The 21,507-nt window shown below is 41.0% G+C and overlaps 1 protein-coding gene across 1 annotated transcript in view; it reads right to left on the bottom strand.

Annotated features, from left to right (window-relative positions):
• The window catches only part of hook1 (hook microtubule tethering protein 1), a 63,246-nt gene extending 45,192 nt beyond the window's left edge, over positions 1–18,054 (bottom strand). Inside the window, exons 1-3 of the mRNA XM_033028524.1 lie at positions 17,869–18,054; positions 2,399–2,484; positions 1,698–1,770 (exon numbers count right to left, since the gene is read on the bottom strand). Of these exons, the coding sequence (XP_032884415.1) occupies positions 1,698–1,770; positions 2,399–2,484; positions 17,869–17,913 (204 nt within the window). The 5' untranslated portion in view covers positions 17,914–18,054. The remainder of the gene's footprint in view (positions 1–1,697; positions 1,771–2,398; positions 2,485–17,868) is intronic.
• Between the last annotated feature and the right edge of the window lie 3,453 nt (positions 18,055–21,507).

Raw genomic sequence — 21,507 nt, 5'->3', positions numbered from 1 at the left:
CCATACACATATAAAATGTATAAAACTTTAAAGTCTGCTGTCTGGAGAAACATAACAGTTGTAAGTCAGAGCAGATAAAACACTCAATGTTAAGTGCAGAAACGTGGAACCAGTGCAGGTCTGCACTGTTCCTTTTTGATCAAGTGGTACAATAGTCTTATGCCCCTGTCCCACTTTGGAAACCTGAACGGAAATCTCTGGAGACTTTGCACCCCACCCAAGGTTTCCGTGCAGTTCCCGGAGGATGCAGGTGGTTGCCGGAGGTTGCAGGTAGTGGAAGCAGGTAGGGAGACTGACAAAAACCTTTGGGAACCGCACGGAAACCTTGGGTGGGGCGCAAAGTCTCCAGAGGTTTCCGTTCAGGTTTCCTAAGTGGGACAGTGGCATTACACTACTGGTGAAATTGGAATTGGATTAATAAGTAGAGTAAACCTTTGTTATAACAGATCAAGCCCGAGGGGGGGGGGGGGAAAGATTGGCGTCCGTCATTGCCGACTGTCCACTATAACCGAGTAAGGGATTAGTACAATTGTATAAATAGTGGAAACAAAGAACTGCAGATGCAGGTTGATATACGAAAATGTACAAAGTGCTGGAGTAACTCAGCAGGTCAATCAGCATCTCTGGAGAATATGATGACCTTTTGGGTCGAGACCAATCTTCAGTCTGGAACTGGGGCTGCAATCCCGGTGAGTTGGTGGCCCCAGTCTCCTGGCAGCCATGGGGGGCAAGGCAAGGATTGGCAGAATTATTAGTCATGGGGGCCGGAGTGCAGGTAAGGGCTGGCAGTGGTGGCAGCAGGCACAACCTGGAACTAGCCCAGGAAGCTGTGTGAGCCGGCGCTGGCGGCAGTAGGTCCAGCCTGGAAGTGGCTGGGGAGGGCGGCAGGCCGGGGATGGCGCAATAGCTCAGCCTGGCGATGAAGGTCGGTACCTCCGGCCTGTAGGTGGTTGGGATGGCGTTGCAGTCCTGGCTGGGGTGGTGGTGTACGTCGGCAGCAGCTTCAGTGGTCCCAGCCTCAGAGAGACCGGGGAGGTGCTGTATCTTCCAGCTTTGTGACAGTCGGGGGCGCGCCGTGATCCAGTGGCAGATCTCGTCCCCAAATGTCACCCATCTATGATCTCCAGAGATGCTGCTTGATCTGCTGAGTTACTCCAGCACTCTACATCCTTCATCAGTGCGCAAGTGTCAATGGAAGTCATTGCTTATTAATGTCAAATACATGTCAATGCCAACTAGCAGCCCGTGTTCTTAAAGAAACAGTGATGTCTGATTACAGTGGGGGGGGGCACAATCTGCTATAACTGCAATCCGCTATAAAGAGGTCCCAAATAACGACGGTTTACTGTATGCCATTTTGCAAACTATTAAACGCTACCTTGTATTTGTCATTTAAAACCATTCACTATTCAACATTTTCCATTAATCTCAAGAAATAAAGATTACTGTGCCTTCCAACAACAGAGTAATACTGTGGAATTGATCCTAAAGTTCACATATGTGAATCACAATTTCTAGAAAACAAAGTTCATCATTTTCACCTGAGCTGCTGAAAAAGATGCAAGAACCTACATTTTAAAAGACTTTACTAAAATAATGTGGGTAGCATATTTTATCTACAACAACAAAAAAATCATACCAATGTCAATGAGGCTTCAAACTTTGGAAATGTCAAGATTATAGCATTCAGTACTGACCTTCAATCTAGAATTGTCACCCACATCACTTTTAATGCGATTCAACCATGATTCATTAAACCAAGATGGGTCTCTGCAAGGATTGCAGAAAAAAATCTGTTACAAAACTAAAGAAGCACAGCCATTCATTGGTAAATACAACGAGTAGAAATTTCCCATTTTGTTGCTTTAGTTCTTTGCTCCCTGTTTTCTGACACTTCCACAAGAGACCAGTACGGTTACTGCACTTAAATATCCTTATTATACAGTATGACACATATCTTTATGACAGGGGGTCATTAAAAATTCATTCAGGAATCCAGAACTGGGTAGTCTTGAGGAGCTCGTGAGCAGCAGTAATATTTTAAACCATCACAATAGGTGTGGCCTAACGGGCCTTCCATTGAGAACCAAGACAAAATGATGAGGCTCATATTAAAGTTGCCATTTGATGTGGCACATCAGATTGTTCCTCCCAATACCCCCACCCCATCCCATCCAGTTCCCTTGGAGTAACCTCAGGCACTTGGACATCTCCCTCCATCCCTCCCTCCCACAGCTGATAAATTGTCACTAGACTTGTCCCTCGCAGTTGTAGTCCCCCGGTACTGTATCAATATGGCCTCACTAGATAAATGCAGTAAGGACTGTTGCTTCATTTTATCAAGATTCTGGTAGGATTCAGCTTGCAACATAAAAAGAACACAAATTAAATGACTTACATTTGGTTAAGAACCTGTGCCATGGTAGTTCCACTGGTCAAATCCCAAACATTTTTACAGGCTGAGGGAACATTGAACATCTGTAGCTGTGAAGGAAACAATGAAACTAAAATCTGACAATATATTACATCAATCAGCCAAACAACTTAGACACTATTATTATGCATGGATATGTCACCCAGTTGGCCATTGTCAATTAATAGGCAATTTATTGTAGTATTCATTATTGTGTGAAAGTTAAAACAAATGCATATAACAAATATAGCAATAGCCCTTGTTTTGCATTTCATGGTGGTTTCCTTTCATGATTTTATTTTCTAACACAATTTGATACCATATGATTATTCTGCCAAGAGTGAATCATACCGGATATTAAGTAGCATTTCTTTCAATTATGAGTATAGAATAGAATAAATCGAACAAACAATAAATACCCACATAGCTGTTAATTGAACTCCAAGATTATATTACTACATTTTCTACAGGAATCACCCATGCTTTATTTCTTTAAAAGTTATTTGATCTCTTCAATTGTGTTGAGTGTTAATTGGCATGCCCAAATATTTATTGTTCTAAAACATCAAGCACAGGTTGGAGTTGATCATATTCAACATGATTTACTTCACAGAAACAGCTGCCTTATTGCTGAATACACAATGAATTAACATCAACAATCTATAGAACAATGCCCAACTATCACTACGACCTCTGTTGATGACATATCCTCAGCCACCCCTACTGCTAGATAATTCCACAAAACATAACTAATTCTGGAACATTTAAATCTATAATGATGCCCATTCCACAGTTCAAATAGAGACATTGATGGTACCAAGATTTCTTCCTTGAGAATTTAATCATGCCCACTCTTGGGTGGAGAGGTGGCACAGAGGACTGGCCTAAATGGTGAGGCCCAAGGTGTTTTGGAAAGTAGACCACAGGTTTGAAAACAATGGAGTTGGCAAGGCTCCACACCCAGCTGCTCAAGAGGAGCTTGTTTGTATAGCCAGAAGCAGCCCAGCACTTTTGGTAACAGGGGCTGAAGTGGTGGCATAGGAAGTGAGGGCAGGGTTGAGAGCTGATGCGAGCTTTCTTTAAAGACAGAATCTTGATGAGTATTCATCTAAGCTCCATATATCGCAGGTTAATGTGGAAATATATCATCCGTCAGAGGCCTGGTCTGGTCTGGCTAAATTCAGTCGATGCTGGGATAGGCTGCCTCAGGACATTTGAATTATGGTTGATGCTTGTCCTCTCTCCCATCCTGTTTACTATCTACACCCCGGTCTTCAGATATAACTCTGCCTCCTACCACCTGCAGAAGTTTTCAGATGACTGCAATTGTGGGTTGCATTAGTGAGGGGAGGGAAGCTGAATATAGAGGTGTAGTTAACAACTTTGTTGAGTGGTGTGGGCTGAATCACCTGCAGCTCAACACCGACAAGACTAAGGAGTTGGTGGTAATCTTTAGGTGAAGAGGAACACCCCTGTCCCGTCTCCATCAATCTTACCACAGGGTGGCGCCTCAATGGCAGCTTCGCCTACAGTCTGTCTGTCCTTTTCGTCTTTTTTTTGTTATTTTTACTGTGCTTAAAAAGTTTGTGTTAATTTTCTCTGGTTTGTTTTATGTGGGGGTTGGGAGTGGGGGAGGGGAAACTGTTCTTCAATCTCTTACCTTGCAGGAGATGCAATTGTTTTTCGGGTCGTATCTCCAGTCACCCTACGACCTAATATCGTGGAGCTGGAGGCCTTGACTTTGAGCCCCACCGCGGGGCATGGACTTAACATCGGAGTCGATCCCTTGCCTGGGATCGACGCTCCAAGCGCGGCCTGCAGCTTTAACACCAGGAGCTCACAGTCTCGGGTAAAAGACTGATGTCTGGAGCCCCAAAAACCGCACGATGTTCGACAAGCCCCGACCTAGGGTCAGATTGCCCGGTGCGGCGAGCTGACATCGCCTGCCGAGGCAGAAGCTTGATCGCCCCGACGAGGAGGCCCGCCGCCGGCTACGGGAATAAGATTGTCCCGTCAACAGAAGTTTAGAGACCCCCGACCGCTGGATTACAAAGAAGGGAAGAGATTGAAATTTTATTCGCCTTCCATCACAGTGAGGAATGTCGAGGAGTCATTGTGGCGGAAGTTTATGTTTAAATGTATTTTGTGTGTTCTGTTGCTTTTTATTAGTATGACTGAAAGGCAAATCAAATTCCTCGTATGTTGCAAAACATACTTGGCTAATGATTATGATTATGTGCAGTTTATCAGGGAGTACAAATACCTTGGAGTGTACCTGGACAGTAAACTGGACTAGTCCATGAATACTGAGGCCCTTTACAAGAAGCTTATCTTGTGATCTCATGCCTTCCATTTCTCATATATTTAGAAATATTAGTATCTATATTTTTCTATTCATTGCATCAACTCATCACAACATTTAGTTTTGCAAAAAGTAAGGAAATCAAATAAAATGTTGTGCTACACTTTTATTTCCTCACATTTAAACCATTTTAATAGAAATGTCATGCCATTTTATAGCCTGTTATTCACTTTACACATTCCCCAAATCAACAATGTTTATTTTTGAATCTGCAGGCAGAATTGCCAGCAGTTCTTCACACTGCATAGTTAAGTGAAGGCAAACATCCATAATGAAGAATTCTAAGGTTAAAAGGTAGACCGAAACCAAGTTAAACAAAATAATAGGCGATAACAACGCTATTTTTTAAATGATGAACAAAAAACTGACTAATAGCAGAAAAAATGATGAATTCGAGGTTCTAATTTCGACCATGACAATCTAACACACCACCCAGTTTCAGGCATGAATTATAGTGTTATTTTTGAATCCTTAAAGTGGTGGGAGGAAGAGGGGAGGAAGAATGGATGAAGAAGGGAGGAAGATGGGGAGGATGAGGGAGAGGAAGAGGGTGAGGAAGAGGGTGAGGAAGAGGGTGAGGAAGAGGGGGAGGAAGAGGGGGAGGAAGAGGGGGAGGAAGAGGGGGAGGAAGAGGGGGAGGAAGAGGGGGAGGGAGAGGAGGAGGGAGAAGAACCATGGTCAGGCAGACATGGACTTCAACACATGCACAGATATGAACATAGGCAATCACAGACCAAAATGAAAATCTTGATTCTAGAAAGTAGTTTTATTTGATTCAGGATTCACTTGATTATTTAAGAACTAAGGCAAATGATTTATGATGGACAGCCCTGCTGCTTCTTTTATTGAATAGATGAATCAGTGTAATCATCTAAATTGCTTAAAAAAATAAAAAAATATTGGAAGGTCAGAAGTTCCTTCTGTGGAAAGTGAAAGAAACTTAACATGCCAGCTGCAAGACACTTCTTCAGAACCTTTAAATAAAAATCAATCTCAAGTCAAGTCAAGTAAAGAGAGTTTATCGTCATGTGTCTCAGATAGGACAATGAAACTCTTGCTTGCTGCAGCACAACAGAATATTGTAAGCAAAAATACAGAACAGTTCAGTTCAATATACACATAAATAAGCAGATAAAGTGCAATAGGCTATTACAGTTCAGAGTTTGTTGTTGAGTTTAATAGCCTGATGGCTGTGAGGAAGAAGCTGTTCCTGAACCTGGATGTAAGATTTCAGGCTCCTGTACCTTCTGCCCGATGGTAGCGGAGAGATGAGTGCGTGGCCAGGATGGTGTGGGTCCTTGATGATGTTGGCTGCCTTTTTGAAGCAGCAACTGCGATAGATCCCCTCGATGGTGGGGAGGTCAGAGCCAATGATGGACTGGGCAGTGGTTGCAACCTTCTGCATCCTTTTCGGCTCCAGGACCCTCAGGTTGCTGAACCAAGCCACGATGCAACCAGTCAGCGTGCTCTCTACTGTGCACCTGCAGAAGTTCGAGAGAGTCCTCTTTGACATACAGAAGAGGATTCTCGGACCAGGAGCATAAACTCTGTTTTTCTCTGATGCTGTCTGACCTGTAGGCAGTTCCAGTTATATTTCAGATTTCCAACATCTGCAGTTTCTTTGACTTTCATCTAAATTGCTTTGTTATTTTGATGCTGTGCTTTACATACTATTATTTCACTGAAAACGTTTTTATTCCCTTTCCTTCAAATTATCCTTATCTTCAACCAACATTATTAGTTGTTTGCCAACATACCAAGCATATGCTGATGAAATGAATACACTTTGCATAACAGGTTATGGATGCACGGACCCTATGACAGAAGCAAAATATGACAAGTTTTATGGATTTCTCAAAAGCTGAGTCATTAGAGGTCATGCAATAGGAAAACAGGCATCATGGCTCAACTTGCCCATGCTAGTCAAGATGCCCTGCCAGTCCCACAGGCCTTTGTTTGGCTTATACTCCTCTAAACCGTTCCTATCCAGGCTTCTGTCCAAATGTCTTTTAAATATTATTAAAGTACCTGTCTCAACCACCTCCTCTGGCAGCTCATTCCATATACCCACCACCCTCTGCGTGAAAAAGTTGCCCCTCAGGTTCCTATTAAATCTGTCCCCTCTCACCTTAAACCTATGTCGTTTAGTTCTTGATTCCCCTACTCTGGGTAAAAGGCGCATATGTTTTGTGCTTTTCTAAGTCTTTACACAGATCCATCAGCATTATAGACGTCGAACTATCCTTTAAAAACCCATATACTGTACACATAGAAACAAATGTTAAATACACACATAAAAAACGACCATGACAGGCGTGTCATTCTATCAACATAATTCATTATGGTAAGATAGAGAGTCTATACATGTGGTATTAAGTTGCAGATCTGAGAACAGGATCCATGTTGGTGTAGTGTGACCGAGCAGACTATTTGATTAATGTAATAAGATCTATACACAGACTGTTCCAGACAACAAAACTAAGCCAGCAAAAGAAAACTATCAACGATGTCTCCATTTCCTGTGAGCAGATTAATGCTGTTGCTAATTTACATATCTACATTTTCCAATGTTTGGTTCTGCCTAGTGTAACATATATTACTGCTGCTAAATATTCCCCATGCCAAATTGACAGTCATAGTACAATTCTTGTCTCTGCAGTGCCCGTTCATGCATCTTTCAGCAGCTCCTAGACAATATAGCCACATAAATGTAACACACTTGCTTTCAATCTCTAATGAGGAATGATGACAGGCTTGCATTTCTAGAGTACCTTTCACACATCGAACTGTCCAAAAATGCGTCTTTTGCCGAAAACAGATCAAACTCCTTTGTTTATTATAACATTTGTAGATCTCTACATTGAGCTTATCCATGAATCTGATCAATGAACGAGCCTGCAGGATGAACTACAGAGAAAGATACAGACACATTTTAAATGAATCAGGCTCATTGATAATTAATTCAGATTCAGATTCAGATTCAACTTTAATTGTCATTGTCAGTGTACAGTACAGAGACAACGAAATACTCCCTTTTTTGTTTAATTTAGATTAAAATTAGGTTAATCAGTTAAATTAATTTTATCCACAAGCATTCTTCCATCGCTCCCCTCTGTATCTTCAGCAGGTATTTTGTTTTCCTGTTATTCTTTAATCTAAGTTTGAAATAGGAATTTGGCTTTGATTCGATGTCTCATCTGAAATATGACCCTCCAATAATGCAATGCCTCCTTGTTATACCACTGAAGTATCAGCCTAGATTTTTTTACTCACATTTCTGGCATGGCAATTTATTTCAGAAATGTCAGACTCTGAGGTAAGCATATCACCAACTGAGCCACAGCTGGTACTGAGAAATGAGCAGTGGCGATTAATCCTCATACAGTGTGCATAGGGAAAGTTTAGATGAATATGGGTCAAACACAGGCACATGGGACTTGATTAGGTGGGTAGTCGGTCACCATGGACTAATTGCACCAAAGGTCCTGTTTTCCTGATGTATGACTCTATAACTTTTAGTATTACTCCAGTGAATGTGTAAACTACATTAAATGCATTTAAATGTTGACAATTGTAAGATTATCCATTTTACATATAAAAGAGATTAAACGAAATACTCTCAGAATGGAGCACTGAGGATGTCCGAAGTAACTAGGTGGTTCTTGAACATAGATGATTCAAATGTCATGGAAAAACCTAGTGGCCTGGAATACAAACGAGGCAAGATTGTATTAATGTTATACAAATCCCTGGTGTGATCTCATCTGGCGAAGTGTGTGCAATGTTAGAGATTACATTTTAGAAAAGATATATTAACCTCAGAGGGAGTTCTGTATAGATTGGCCAGAATGTTACCTAGACTACAGGGATTAAATTAGGAGGATTGAATTTTCTGGAATATAATAGTTAAGAGTAATTTAGTTGAATTATTCATTATTTAAGGGAAACAATGGCGGGAGACTATTTCCATTGTCTGAAGAGTTTAACACAAGGCAAGTCAACATTAAAACAGACTTTTCTGGAGTGGATTCAGGAAACACATCCACGTGTAAATCTTGAAAGATAGTTGCACTACCTTCTGAAAATACAACTTGCGCTAAATTAATTGTTAATCTTCAACATGAGACTGAAATATCTTTGGTAAACAAATTGGGAGAAAAGGCAGATTTGTGCAGAAATATTCATAATATTCTCAATGAAACAACAACAAGTTTAAGGAGCTAATTTCTTAACATTCTTACTACTATATGGATGAAAGATGGATCCCTTAGATTGTTTCAGTTCTATTTTTTTGATTGGCTACTAACATAACTTTTATTGCCCTAATTATCTATATGGAAGATCCACTGAAATCATGATAAAATCTTAGCCTCATGAAGAAGGCCTCTTGATTTTGAGCATGTGAGATACATGTGCAAATTCTTGCAGGCTAGAGTTGATATACGCCTTGACCAGCCTCTCAAAACACTGCATGATGCTGGGTGTCTGAACAGAAAATATAAATGTGAATTCTGGAAACTTTTGTTACTGTAGCATAAGGTACAACCACTTTGTGATTAAAATGAGACTCAAGGAAGAAGTCTTAACAGGGCAAGAAATGGAGAGTAGGATATTTCAACGTTTGCTGGGCTGGAGGAGGTGACAGAGATAGAAACATAGAAACATAGAAATTAGGTGCAGGAGTAGGCCATTCGGCCCTTCGAGCCTGCACCGCCATTCAATATGATCATGGCTGATCATCCAACTCAGTATCCCGTACCTGCCTTCTCTCCATACCCTCTGATCCCCTTAGCCACAAGGGCCACATCTAACTCCCTCTTAAATATAGCCAATGAACTGGCCTCGACTACCCTCTGTGGCAGGGAGTTCCAGAGATTCACCACTCTCTGTGTGAAAAAAGTTCTTCTCATCTCGGTTTTAAAGGATTTCCCCCTTATCCTTAAGCTGTGACCCCTTGTCCTGGACTTCCCCAACATCGGGAGCAATCTTCCTGCATCTAGCCTGTCCAACCCCTTAAGAATTTTGTACGTTTCTATAAGATCCCCTCTCAATCTCCTAAATTCTAGAGAGTATAAACCAAGTCTATCCAGTCTTTCTTCATAAGACAGTCCTGACATCCCAGGAATCAGTCTGGTGAACCTTCTCTGCACTCCCTCTACGGCAATAATGTCCTTCCTCAGATTTGGAGACCAAAACTGTACGCAATACTCCAGATGTGGTCTCACCAAGACCCTGTACAACTGCAGTAGAACCTCCCTGCTCCTATACTCAAATCCTTTTGTTATGAAAGCTAACATACCATTCGCTTTCTTCACTGCCTGCTGCACCTGCATGCCCACTTTCAATGACTGGTGTACCATGACACCCAGGTCTCGCTGCATCTCCCCTTTTCCTAGTCGGCCACCATTTAGATAATATTCTGCTTTCCTGTTTTTGCCACCAAAATGGATAACCTCACATTTATCCACATTATACTGCATCTGCCAAACATTTGCCCACTCACCCAGCCTATCCAAGTCGCCTTGCAGTCTCCTAGCATCCTCCTCACAGCTAACACTGCCCCCCAGCTTAGTGTCATCCGCAAACTTGGAGATATTGCCTTCAATTCCCTCATCCAGATCATTAATATATATTGTAAATAGCTGGGGTCCCAGCACTGAGCCTTGCGGTACCCCACTAGTCACTGCCTGCCATTGTGAAAAGGACCCGTTTACTCCTACTCTTTGCTTCCTGTTTGCCAGCCAGTTCTCTATCCACATCAATACTGAACCCCCAATGCCGTGTGCTTTAAGTTTGTAAGCTAATCTGTAAAATGCAGAACAATTTGTAAGTTATACTGCTTCAGGATATCTGGCATAGCATTGTAGAACAGGCTAAACAGGTTGGGAGTAACACCAAAGAAAGGCGTCAGAAATCATGCATTCAGATATCTCAAATAAAATGTCACATCATTGCCAAATCATGCGAATAACAAGCTCAAACATGATCAAATGTTTCCACTGTTCTGACAATTTTCATAGAAACGTAGAAAATAGGTGCAGGAGTAGGCCATTCAGCCCTTTGAGCCTGAACCGCCATTCAATATGATCATGGCTGATCATCCAAATCAATATCCCATACCTGCCTTCTCTCCATACCCCCTGATCCCTTTAGCCACAAGGGCCACATCTAACTCCCTCTTAAATCCAGCCAATGAACTGGCCTCAACTACCTTATGTGGCAGAGAATTCCACAGATTCACCACTCTCTGTGTAAAAAATGATTTTCTCATCTCGGTCCTAAAAGACTTTCCTCTTATCCTTAAACTGTGACCCCTTGTTCTGGACTTCCCCAACATCGGGAATAATCTTCCTGCATCTAGCCTGTCCAGCCCCTTAAGAATTTTGTACGTTTCTATAAGATCCCCCCTCAAACTTCTAAATTCTAGCGAGTACAAACCGAGTCTATCCAGTCATTCTTCATATGAAAGTCCTGCCATCCCAGGAATCAGTCTGATGAACCTTCTCTGTACTCCCTCTATGGCAAGAATGTCTTTCCTCAGATTAGGAGACCAAAACTGTATGCAATACTCCAGGTGTGGTCTCACCAAGACCCTGTACATCCTGAAGGTTCCAGTTATTTTGATTAAGAACATGACATATTCCACTTTTCATACAATCCAACAAACATATTAATAGTGCCTGGCTTGGATTGAAATCCACGTCATGATCTAGAACAGTGGCAGGAATCAATCTAATTGCCGATTAAGAGACATCTAGCAACAGATAGTTTCTAATTTCTTTCCTAGAATTATAGAAATTTACAGACACAAAGAGGTCAAGTTGCCCATTGGATCAATGCTGGCCAAAATTCATCTCCCTTGCCACCTCTTGGCCCATAGTCTTATAGCTCTTTAAATATCCATCCAAGTATTTCTATTTCAAATACTGAGAGTTTCCATCTATTTAGGCAGAGATTTTGAGATAACAACCGCTCATTGAGTGAACGCCTCACAGAGAAATGCGAGGTGTTACATTTTGGGAAGTCTAACATGGGCAGGACCTACACAGTGAATGGTAGGGCTCTGGGGAATGTTGTAGAGCAGAGGGATTTAGGAGTGCAGGTGCATGGTTCCTTGAAGATTGAGTCGCAGGTAGATAGGATGGTCAAAAAGGCATTTAGCACATTGGCCTTCATCAGTCAGAGTATTGAGTATAGAAGTTGAGAGGTGATGTTGCAGTTGTATAAGGCGTTGGTGAGGCTGCAATTAGAGTATTCTGTTCAGTTCTGGGCACAATGTTATAGGAAAGATATTGTCAAGCTGGAAAGAAAACAGAGATTTACAAGGATGTTGCAAGGGCCAGAGGTCTGAGCTATAGGGAGAGGTTGAGTAGGCTGTGACTCTATTCCTTGCAAGTGCAGGAGGATGAGCGGAGATCTTATTGAGGTGTATAAAATCATGAGAGGAATAGATCGGGTAGATGAACAGTCTCTTGCCCCAGAGTAGGTGAATCGAGGACTGGAGGACATAGGTTCAAGGTGAAGGGGAAAATATTTAATAGTAACCTGAGGGGTAACTTTTTCACACAAAAGGTGGTGGGTGTATGGAACAAGCTGCCAGAGGAGGTAGTTGAGGCAGGGACTATCCCAACGTTTTAAGAAACAGTTAAACAGGTACATGGATAGGACAGGTTTGGAGTGATATGGGCCAAATGCAAGCAGGTGGGACTAGTGTAGCTGGGACATGTTGGCCGGTGTGGACAAGTTGGGCCAAAGGACCTGTTTCCACACCGTATCTCTCTATGACTCTATTGAGTGATATTTCTTCAACAACATTAAAATCTCTGCCCATATCCATGAAAAAATGAATTAATTCCAAAAGTGTCTTATGTTGGCTTATATCCATTGTGCTTAAAGTCATTGTGCTTCGAGACGGCATGCAATCCAAACCTGATGTTATGTTATTCTTAATTTAGGTAATGTCCTTGGTTAATTTGTTGTGGGTGACATATTGAAATAAAGAGATTTGAATTATTGTGGAATTTAGGGTGCTAATGGACAGCGTTGAAAAGTTCAATGTAACATTACTCTTATCTGTGCTCTTCAATGAATAAATCTGTACTCCTGGGATGCTCATTACATGTTTTAATATACATACACATACATACAGATAAAACATACTGAAGGATAACTGGAATTCCGTTAATAAAAATATAAATCTGCCAGATTAACATGTGCTACACAGAAGATAAAAAGGAGATTTCAGAGTTAATGCTGAGCTGGTGTCATCATCTGATGTCATCATGCCAAGGCTTGACTTTTAAAGTCAAAGTCAACTGAAAGCGGCTCCCCCCCCCCGCCACCCCCCCCCCCCCACCCCCCCCCCCCCCCCCCCCCCCCCCCCCCCACACACACACACACACACACACACACACACAAGACATACCAAGAGACACCTAAACTAACATTTAGACACACCAAAAAAACAAAAAACGTCGAAATAACAAACACGCTGCTGGCAGGGCAGCCTACTCGCAGCACCCTAACACCACAATTATTTGCAATTAACACTACAATTAGTTGCAATTATACTGTCAGGGAGAGTAGAGGAGGCATCTTCATAACAGAACTGGATAAGAGTCCATATCATGCTGGGTGGTTACAAACTGTTTGTCACTGCAAGGGCCAGGAAGCGAGCGAGTAAGATCATCTCTGACTCCTCTCACCCTCGCCACAAACTCTTCAAATCACTTCCCTCTGGAAGGCGACTCTGGACTGTCAAAGTTGCCACAGCCAGACATAAAAACAGCTTTATTCCACGAGCAGTAGCTCCACTCAATAATCCAAAGTCTGTAGCCTCCTTTTGCTCTGGTATTTTATTTCATTCACATGTTTAAACTATAATGTTTTATTCTTAATGTTTTAATGTTTTATGTTTTATTCTTAATTGTTTACTGTATGTCGTGTTGTTACTTGCGAGCGGAGCACCAAAGCAAATTCTTTATATGTGGCCAATAAACGTATTCATTCATTCATTCTGGAATTATCTGACTGAATGAATTTACTGAACTGAGAGGCTGGATACATTCTCAGATCTGACCCCTAAGTTTCTCATAAACCACATCTGCCCCATTTTGCATGGCCACATTCACTAATGAACTCAAAAGTTCAGTTTAGCTATGTTTAAAAAATATATTTCACAATATATTTAACTTTTAATTAATGGTAGATTAATCATTGTTAAAAATATATATTTTCAACTGCTTCTAAATGTCTTTGATCATCAGGTCAGTCAGTGGATAGGGCCTTGGGTTGTGCTCCCTTGCTAAACAGGAGGAGGAGGAGCCATCTTGGTGAACGGCTGCTAGCCAGCAGCCGTCCGTTTTAAATTCGTTTTTTTTATAGTTTTTAGTGAGTCCTGTTTTTTTGTTTGTAGGGGATATGGTCTTTTAATGTGGGGGGGTAGGTGTGACTTTATTTCTAGGTCCCTACCTGGTCGGTGTGGCAGCCTTTTCTCCGGGCTGCCCGTCGACCCGTCCTCGTGGCCTACCTGCGGGCTTGGAGCGCCGTTTCCTGGCGGGGACCTCCCAGCACCTCGGCCTCGGCGGCGGCACAGCGTTGGAGCGCTGGAGCGGAGTGGAGTGGGCGACGCCTTGCCTGGGTCGCCGCGCTGGAGCGACGCGCTGGAGCTCTGGCGAGCTGGACCGCCGAGAGCAACATCTCCGGGCTGCGGGTCTGCGGAGCGGAGAGGCGGCGAGTGGAGAGGCGGCAGTGCGGAGAGGCGGCAGTGCGGAGAGGCGGCAGTGCGGAGAGGCGGCGCCGACTTTATCATCGGGAGCCTGGGAGCTCCAAACCGGCGCGGCCTTGTCGGCTTCGGCAGCCGCGGGCTCCAACTTGGAAGCGGCCATTCCAGGTGGCCCAGCCGCCGAAAGGACTCTCCCGACGCCGGGGCAAGACCACCCGGTGAGAACGGCCAGGGACATCGGGCCTCCGTAGAGGCAAATGCGGTGGCCTCAATAGGCCTGACTTTGGGGTGAACATGGGGTGGGGACTGGACATTGTGCCTTCCCCCACAGTGCTACCCACTGTGGGGGGATGATTTTTTTGTCTAATTGTAGTCCTGTAGGTCTGTGTCCAAGATGGCTGCAGTGAAGGGAGAGTGGACGCTGGCGCGCTTTGGCTGCCGCTGCTCTCTCTTCACACTGTGTTTTTGATTTTCTGTTTTTGGACTGAATTCTGTTTTTAATTTGTGTCTCTGTGATGTCTTTTTTACTTGTTCTATTCCGATTATATGTTTTTATTCCGATTACTATGTAAGGTGTCCTTGAGATGTCTGAAAGGCGCCCATTAAATAAAATTTATTATTATTATTATTATTAAACAACCCGTGACCGTGGGTATAGGCTGGGTTAGATGTGATCTGATCCAATTAATCAAAAGGAAAATTATCAGGTTGTGGGGTGAAATTGAAGAATGCAGCTACCTGATTTTATCTTGCAGAGAGGTTCAATAGACTCAGCTGAACAAATCATCTTTACTGTAACTCAACTTCTGTGAAGTTCATTAATGTATATTGAACAATTTCTAAAGTTTTATATGTATGTATAATGAGGTGTTATATCGGAATGAATGAGAACATTTTTCTTGTCCAAACTGACTAGAATTATTTTATGAGTGTAATAATAAAAATTCTAGAAACCTTTTTATCATTTTGAGATCTGACCTGTTTCATATTACAATTAAAAGAAAAAAGCCGCAGGCTTGATGCAATATACTTTGAGTTTAAATTTCAGAATGTCTCTTCAATGGTTCATGGGATATTGTTTACAAAGAGATTTCAGTCATTTAAATGATCATAATCACAATTATTGATTTGAAATATATCATATATTCCTGTGTTATTTAATCAACCAGTTATATGTGGAGCTTACTCGTCGTGTTATATACTTCCTATAAACAAAAAGATGTGTCTTATTTGGGCAATCCAGTAAATATACTCAACCTTTGTTTTACAACTTGTATTATGCCTGTTGTAGTGGCATAATTTTGAAATGTATCCACTTTTTGAACAATCTAAATCTGTATCAAATTCTCATTGTGATCTACATATATATCAAATGAAAATGTTACATTGACTGGAAATGGTTATCATTGGTCGATGAGCTGAAAACATTTGAATCAATAGGTCACTGTTTGATTGGGAGGGTGCAACTAAACGGGTGGGTTAGGGCAATTCTTCATAATTTGTATCAATAAGTTGGATGCAGAGAAGCTTTGTGGATGTACATATCTGAAATAAATGGGAAAGGACATTACTGACAGAATGTAATGTGAAAAATTGTGTTGAAATCTACTTTGGTAAAAACAAAATGAAAAAAAAAGAATATTTTTAAACACTGAGATGCTAAAGGGTTTGCATTCACAAAGACCTTGGTGGTTATGTGTGGAAACCACTTAATTAATATGCATGTTAAACAAGCAATCAGGAAGGCAAAATGTATTTTGGTCGACTGAAAGAGGATTAGAGTATAAGAGTAATAATGATATATGCTGGAAATAAATACGGTATTGGTAAGGCTGCAGCTGGAGAATTGTCCACAGATTTGTAGTAATTTAAGGCAGAGATTAATTGATTTACTGAATATTAGGTGAATCAAGGGATAAGATTAGGTGTGGAGATAAATAGTCTGTCATGAACTAATTTAGTGGCCAAATTGGCATAGGGGCTAAATCTGCTTCAGTTCGTTCTTATTAGGCAAGGCTGAATCTGTGGTGAGTGTAATGGAGTTATGATTTCAGACTGTTGAAAATGTGAAAAAAAAAGATCAATGGCCTGTTACATTAATTCTGCTTCTACATCCTTAAATTGGGCTGGTTTGATTGGTGTTTAGCAAACAACTTAATAGATGTGTGACAATTATAACAAACTGATTTTATGGAAATATAAGTACTGTAATCAATCATTCGACTATTTTAGTAAATGTACTATTATTAAAAGCAGTTGACATATGTAAAGAAAATATGGTTGGACAAACACCAAGTTAATTCTATTCTAAATCTATACTTTGTTGGAATGAGTTAGTTTTGTATTGAATATCCTTTACACTGATTCCATTGTGACAGTGTTTTGGGTTAAAGTAGATTGTCCTTCTGAACAAAGAAATTGAACCTGTAACCCAGTTATTGGACCAACTTACCATTTCTCAAGAGCGTAGAGTCAGATGTTCATCTTCATCAATCTACAGCAGAACTGAACCCTCCTATACAAACACATGGTCCAAGTATTGCATCCTACATTTGATTTTACAAGGGGACTAGAGAAAGGGAAAGCAGAACTGGATCTGTTAAGAGGGCCAGTTCTGTCAACTACATTATCTCTTACAATTGGCTGACAATATAGGTTATATCCCTATGGTTTTGCCCTTAACTCACCAGGTGATACTCCTTCCTACTTAGCGGGCCCCAGTTCCCACGCTTCCTTTCCACCCACCGCTTCCTTTCCACCCACCAGGCCTGGTTCCCACTTTTCCTTTCAAATGACCAGATTCACTGGAAAAATCATAACACTTTGTAACGTATTTTTTTTAAGTGAATTAGAAGCCTGTTGATGCATTAATATAAAATAACATTCATTTTCCATCTGAATCCTGCCAATCTGTCACTAACATCTCGAGCATGTTGAATCCTTGTAGTTTTACTGTATTTAGAACTTAATTTAGAACTTTTTTTTTAAATCAACACGTGCAAAGATTTCATTTAAATTGAATACGATGGATTACATCAGTAATATTGGCAATGGATAAATACGTTCCTGTTTATGAGTGTAGGCCTATAGGCTGATTCCCCCCCCCCCCCATTAAAACACCTTGTGCGGAATGGTTATTACACTATATCATATGACGTTGGAAATACCCCATAAACTTAGTGATAGCGCCACGTTAATTGTGTATTTCAGCGGGGGAAAAACGCGAAGGCAATCGCCCTGACTCAGGGTGCAATGGCTGTTCGTAAGGCTGGGATCATACCTGTACGGAGGACACCACAGGTGAGTTGAAGGGAGTGCGGGACCTGCAAAATGAGAGCGGCTGATTTTAGTTCGTGGGAACACACTTACCCAAATTATCAAACTATCGCACTGGTCGGATTTATTTACTTCCATTTGGTTTAAGTCACTTGCGTAGAGGTTTCAGATCATTAAAGGCGATAACTTATTTTAACTTTCCCCTGCACTCTTCCGTCGTAGTGCACCTGAGCCAGCAAGGAAATCATGACACAGAACACCACTTGAATGGCTACTCCAAGCAAGTACAACTGCATATTAGGATTGGCTTTCCTCGTATAGATTGACACTTCCAGCATCCATTCAAGAGACACGTCGTAACAGTAGTCCAAATCCCTCCCTCTTCATCCTCAATGAGACATCGTCTCATGACAGGTAGATAGTAGCAACATTTGTGGTCGGTTTATAGCGAACGCAAGTACCCGGGCAAGGTGCAAAGGGATTAATAGATAAATGAATCCAAGAGGTGCAGGATTCTCATGTTCAATTTGAAAAGCATTTGTAATAATTGCCTTAATTTATTCCAAGGGCACGTTTGAAAGAAAAACATTCGAAAAGGATATTTTCATAAAATATTCAGATTGTTCTTTAATTTAATGCCTGGTCTTGCCATTTCGCAACTGATTTGCCATAGGTACTGAGATGTATAATGCCGCGACAGGACATTATTATCTCAGGTACGACTGATACATTAATATCTTAAATTAATCTGCAGCCGATTGTGCTCCTATATTTTAATTGGTTAATCAGGTTGTCAATCTTTGACGCAAATGAGGAAGTGCACGGCCAGGAGGGAACACAGGGTTCCAACTTCCCGTGACAGCAGTAGACGCCCTTATCGGAATGCAGAATTGCACTTCAAATAGTTATATTTCAAGTCTTTGATGATTATGGGCTGCTGCTGGAAAATTCCCCAAACATCTATCTAAATAGTTTGGGAGAAAAGTTATTCTGGCTATCTAATTGCTCTAGGGAGTGTTCGAGAGCAGATTGAATTCGGTGTGCATGCACATATCCTTGAGAGTATCATTATGAGTGGTCAAGAAGACTTTTGTCACATTGGCCCTCATCAGTCAGGGTACCGAGCATAGAAGTTGGGATGTTATGTTACAGTCATACGAAACATTGGTGAGGCTACATTTGGAGTATTGTGTTCAGTTTTGGTCACTCTGTTATAGGAAAATAAAGAGAGGTGCAGCAGGCTAGGACTTTATTCCTTGGAGCACAGGAGGATGATGGGGGTTTTTTTGTAGAGGTGTATAAGATTGTGAGAGGTATAGATACCTGAGAGATGTTGTTTTACACAAAGGGCGGCAGGTGTATGGAATTAGCTGCCAGAGAAAATAGTTGAAACAGATACTATCAATGCTTAAAAAACTTGGACAGGTACATGGATAGGATAGGTCTAGAAGGATATGGGCCAAACACAGGCAGGTGGGATTAGTGTAGATGGGTCATATGGGTCAGTGTGGGCAAGTTGGGCTGAAGGGCCTGGTTCCACACTATAATTTGGAGAATGAACATCATTGTTAAATATAATGTTTCCTGTGCACCATACTTTAAAAATAGTAAAATAAGACCAACATTATGAAGAGTCTTTATTTGTCATATATAGTGAAACAGAACAATGAATTTACACAACAGGCCTGTAAACATAGTACTCTGTAGATAACATAAGAAACAAAGAAAAGTTCAATAACTAAAAAGCCCAAATATTAGTGCAAAACAAAATAAATGCCCCAAATCACCTGTGCAACAAAGACAGCATCCTCCCCTCCAAGACCACTTCCAATGAATCCAACTTGACTCCCAGGATGGAGCCAGTCTTCCTGATGAGCTTGTTAACCCACCACCCTCTGTGTGAAAAACGTTGTTCCTCAGGTTCCCACTAAATCTTTCCCCTCTCACCTTAAACTTATGTCCTCTGGTTCTTAATTTCCCAACTCTGGGTAAAATACGTAGTGCACTTACTCTATTCCTCCTCATGATTTTATACATCTCTACAAGATCAGCCCTCAGCCCCCTGTGCTCCGAGGAATAAAGTCCTAGCCATACCTTCCTCTGCTTATAACTAATGGCCTCAAGTCCTGGCAACGTCCTCATAAATCTGCTCTGCTTTCTTTCCAGTTTAACAAAAGCCTTCCCTTAACATAGCAATGTTATAACATTTTGAGATTTTAAAAATCAAGTCTGTAATTTATCCCATCAGATAAAGCATAAAAAGTTTAATTTGGCACCTAATTCACTTTCATATCTTCAGTATTATAAAAGTTTTGTCATTTTCATACTCGGAAATTAGCATCTTGTTCCCTATTGCTTTTCCATTGACTGAACACAAAAACTGTGATTGAGGACAGTCAAATGGCCATAACTTTATTAAAAATTAAGAGAACTAAAATAAATCTTCAGTTATTATAGATTAAAGCATTCTGAAACAAATATGAAGCAATCTTACTTAGATGACTTGAAATTAAAGCATACATTTAGTTAGTTACCTAATTGTAGCTAATTACAAAATTCAATTACTAGATTTAAACATCTATCAATTTCTTAAGAATAGATTAACATTTGTAAATAGCCTAAGTGTCCAAATAACATTCACACAAGAATTCACAATATAACATAATTTTTAAATCTTATTGTCATGGATTTATAGGCCAAATGGAAGGAATTTAATGTTTAATACCTGTAAATTAATGGCCAATTTAAATCAACTTGCGTGTGGGTTTTTCTGGAACGCGATCATTTGGAACGTTGCAGTTTGCGGTGATTTAGACCCCCATATCGGCATGAAAAATACTGCTGGTTCGTATGGGGACTAAATCAACGTTTTGCAACTTAAAATGTGAATTAAAGGCATCTTAAGGACCACTTTTATACATAAAAATAAACGGCTTTCTTTTACCTGTCACCTATCAGCTTTAGAAGCTGATTTTAAAATGACTCCAGCATTGAACTAGTCGGGCGATTTAAAAAAAATAATACACAGAACGGCAGTCGGAACGATCCTTCAGCAAAAGCTTGCACTCCAACCAAATATAATCCAGAACAAGGTAGGAAAAAACACCCCTCAAAGGCGCCAAAATCGCGCGCACGGCCAGAGGCAGAATTGCAGTGCCGCTGAAGGTAAGTATTGTAACATACCTACTTAACAGGGTGACCAAAATTGAACAGAATACTCCAGATGGGGCCTCATCAACACCTTGTGCAACTGTTACATCCCAACTTCTAAACACATTACCCTTACTGATGAAGACCAATGTACTGAATGCCTTCTTGACCAGCCCATCTAGCTATGACGCCATTTTCAAGGAACAAAATTCCTACATCCCTAGATCCCTCTGCTCCACAACAGTCTCTGGGACTCTGCCATTTACTATGAAGGTCCTGTCCTGCCCTGGTTGACTTCTCAGAATGTAAAATCTTGCATTTATTTGCATTAAACTCCATTAACCATTCCTCAGCCCACTTGCCCAACCGATCAAGATCATGTTGAAATAGCGTAGGATTTTTAATGTTTTATTCTCTTTTTTCTATTTTCTTTTTCTCAACATTCTTCACTCATTCGTCTTTTTTCTTTTTCTTCACACACTATATATCTCACGTCTTTCTATCCTTTACTATCTAACGTCTTTTTCTTATTCTAATCTTTCTTTAATATAACAACAACAAAAAAGAAGCTGTACATAAAAT

The sequence above is a fragment of the Amblyraja radiata genome, chromosome 10 (assembly GCF_010909765.2).
Source record: "Amblyraja radiata isolate CabotCenter1 chromosome 10, sAmbRad1.1.pri, whole genome shotgun sequence".
NCBI lineage: Eukaryota > Metazoa > Chordata > Chondrichthyes > Rajiformes > Rajidae > Amblyraja > Amblyraja radiata.
This window is presented reverse-complemented; position numbering and strand designations above follow the sequence as displayed.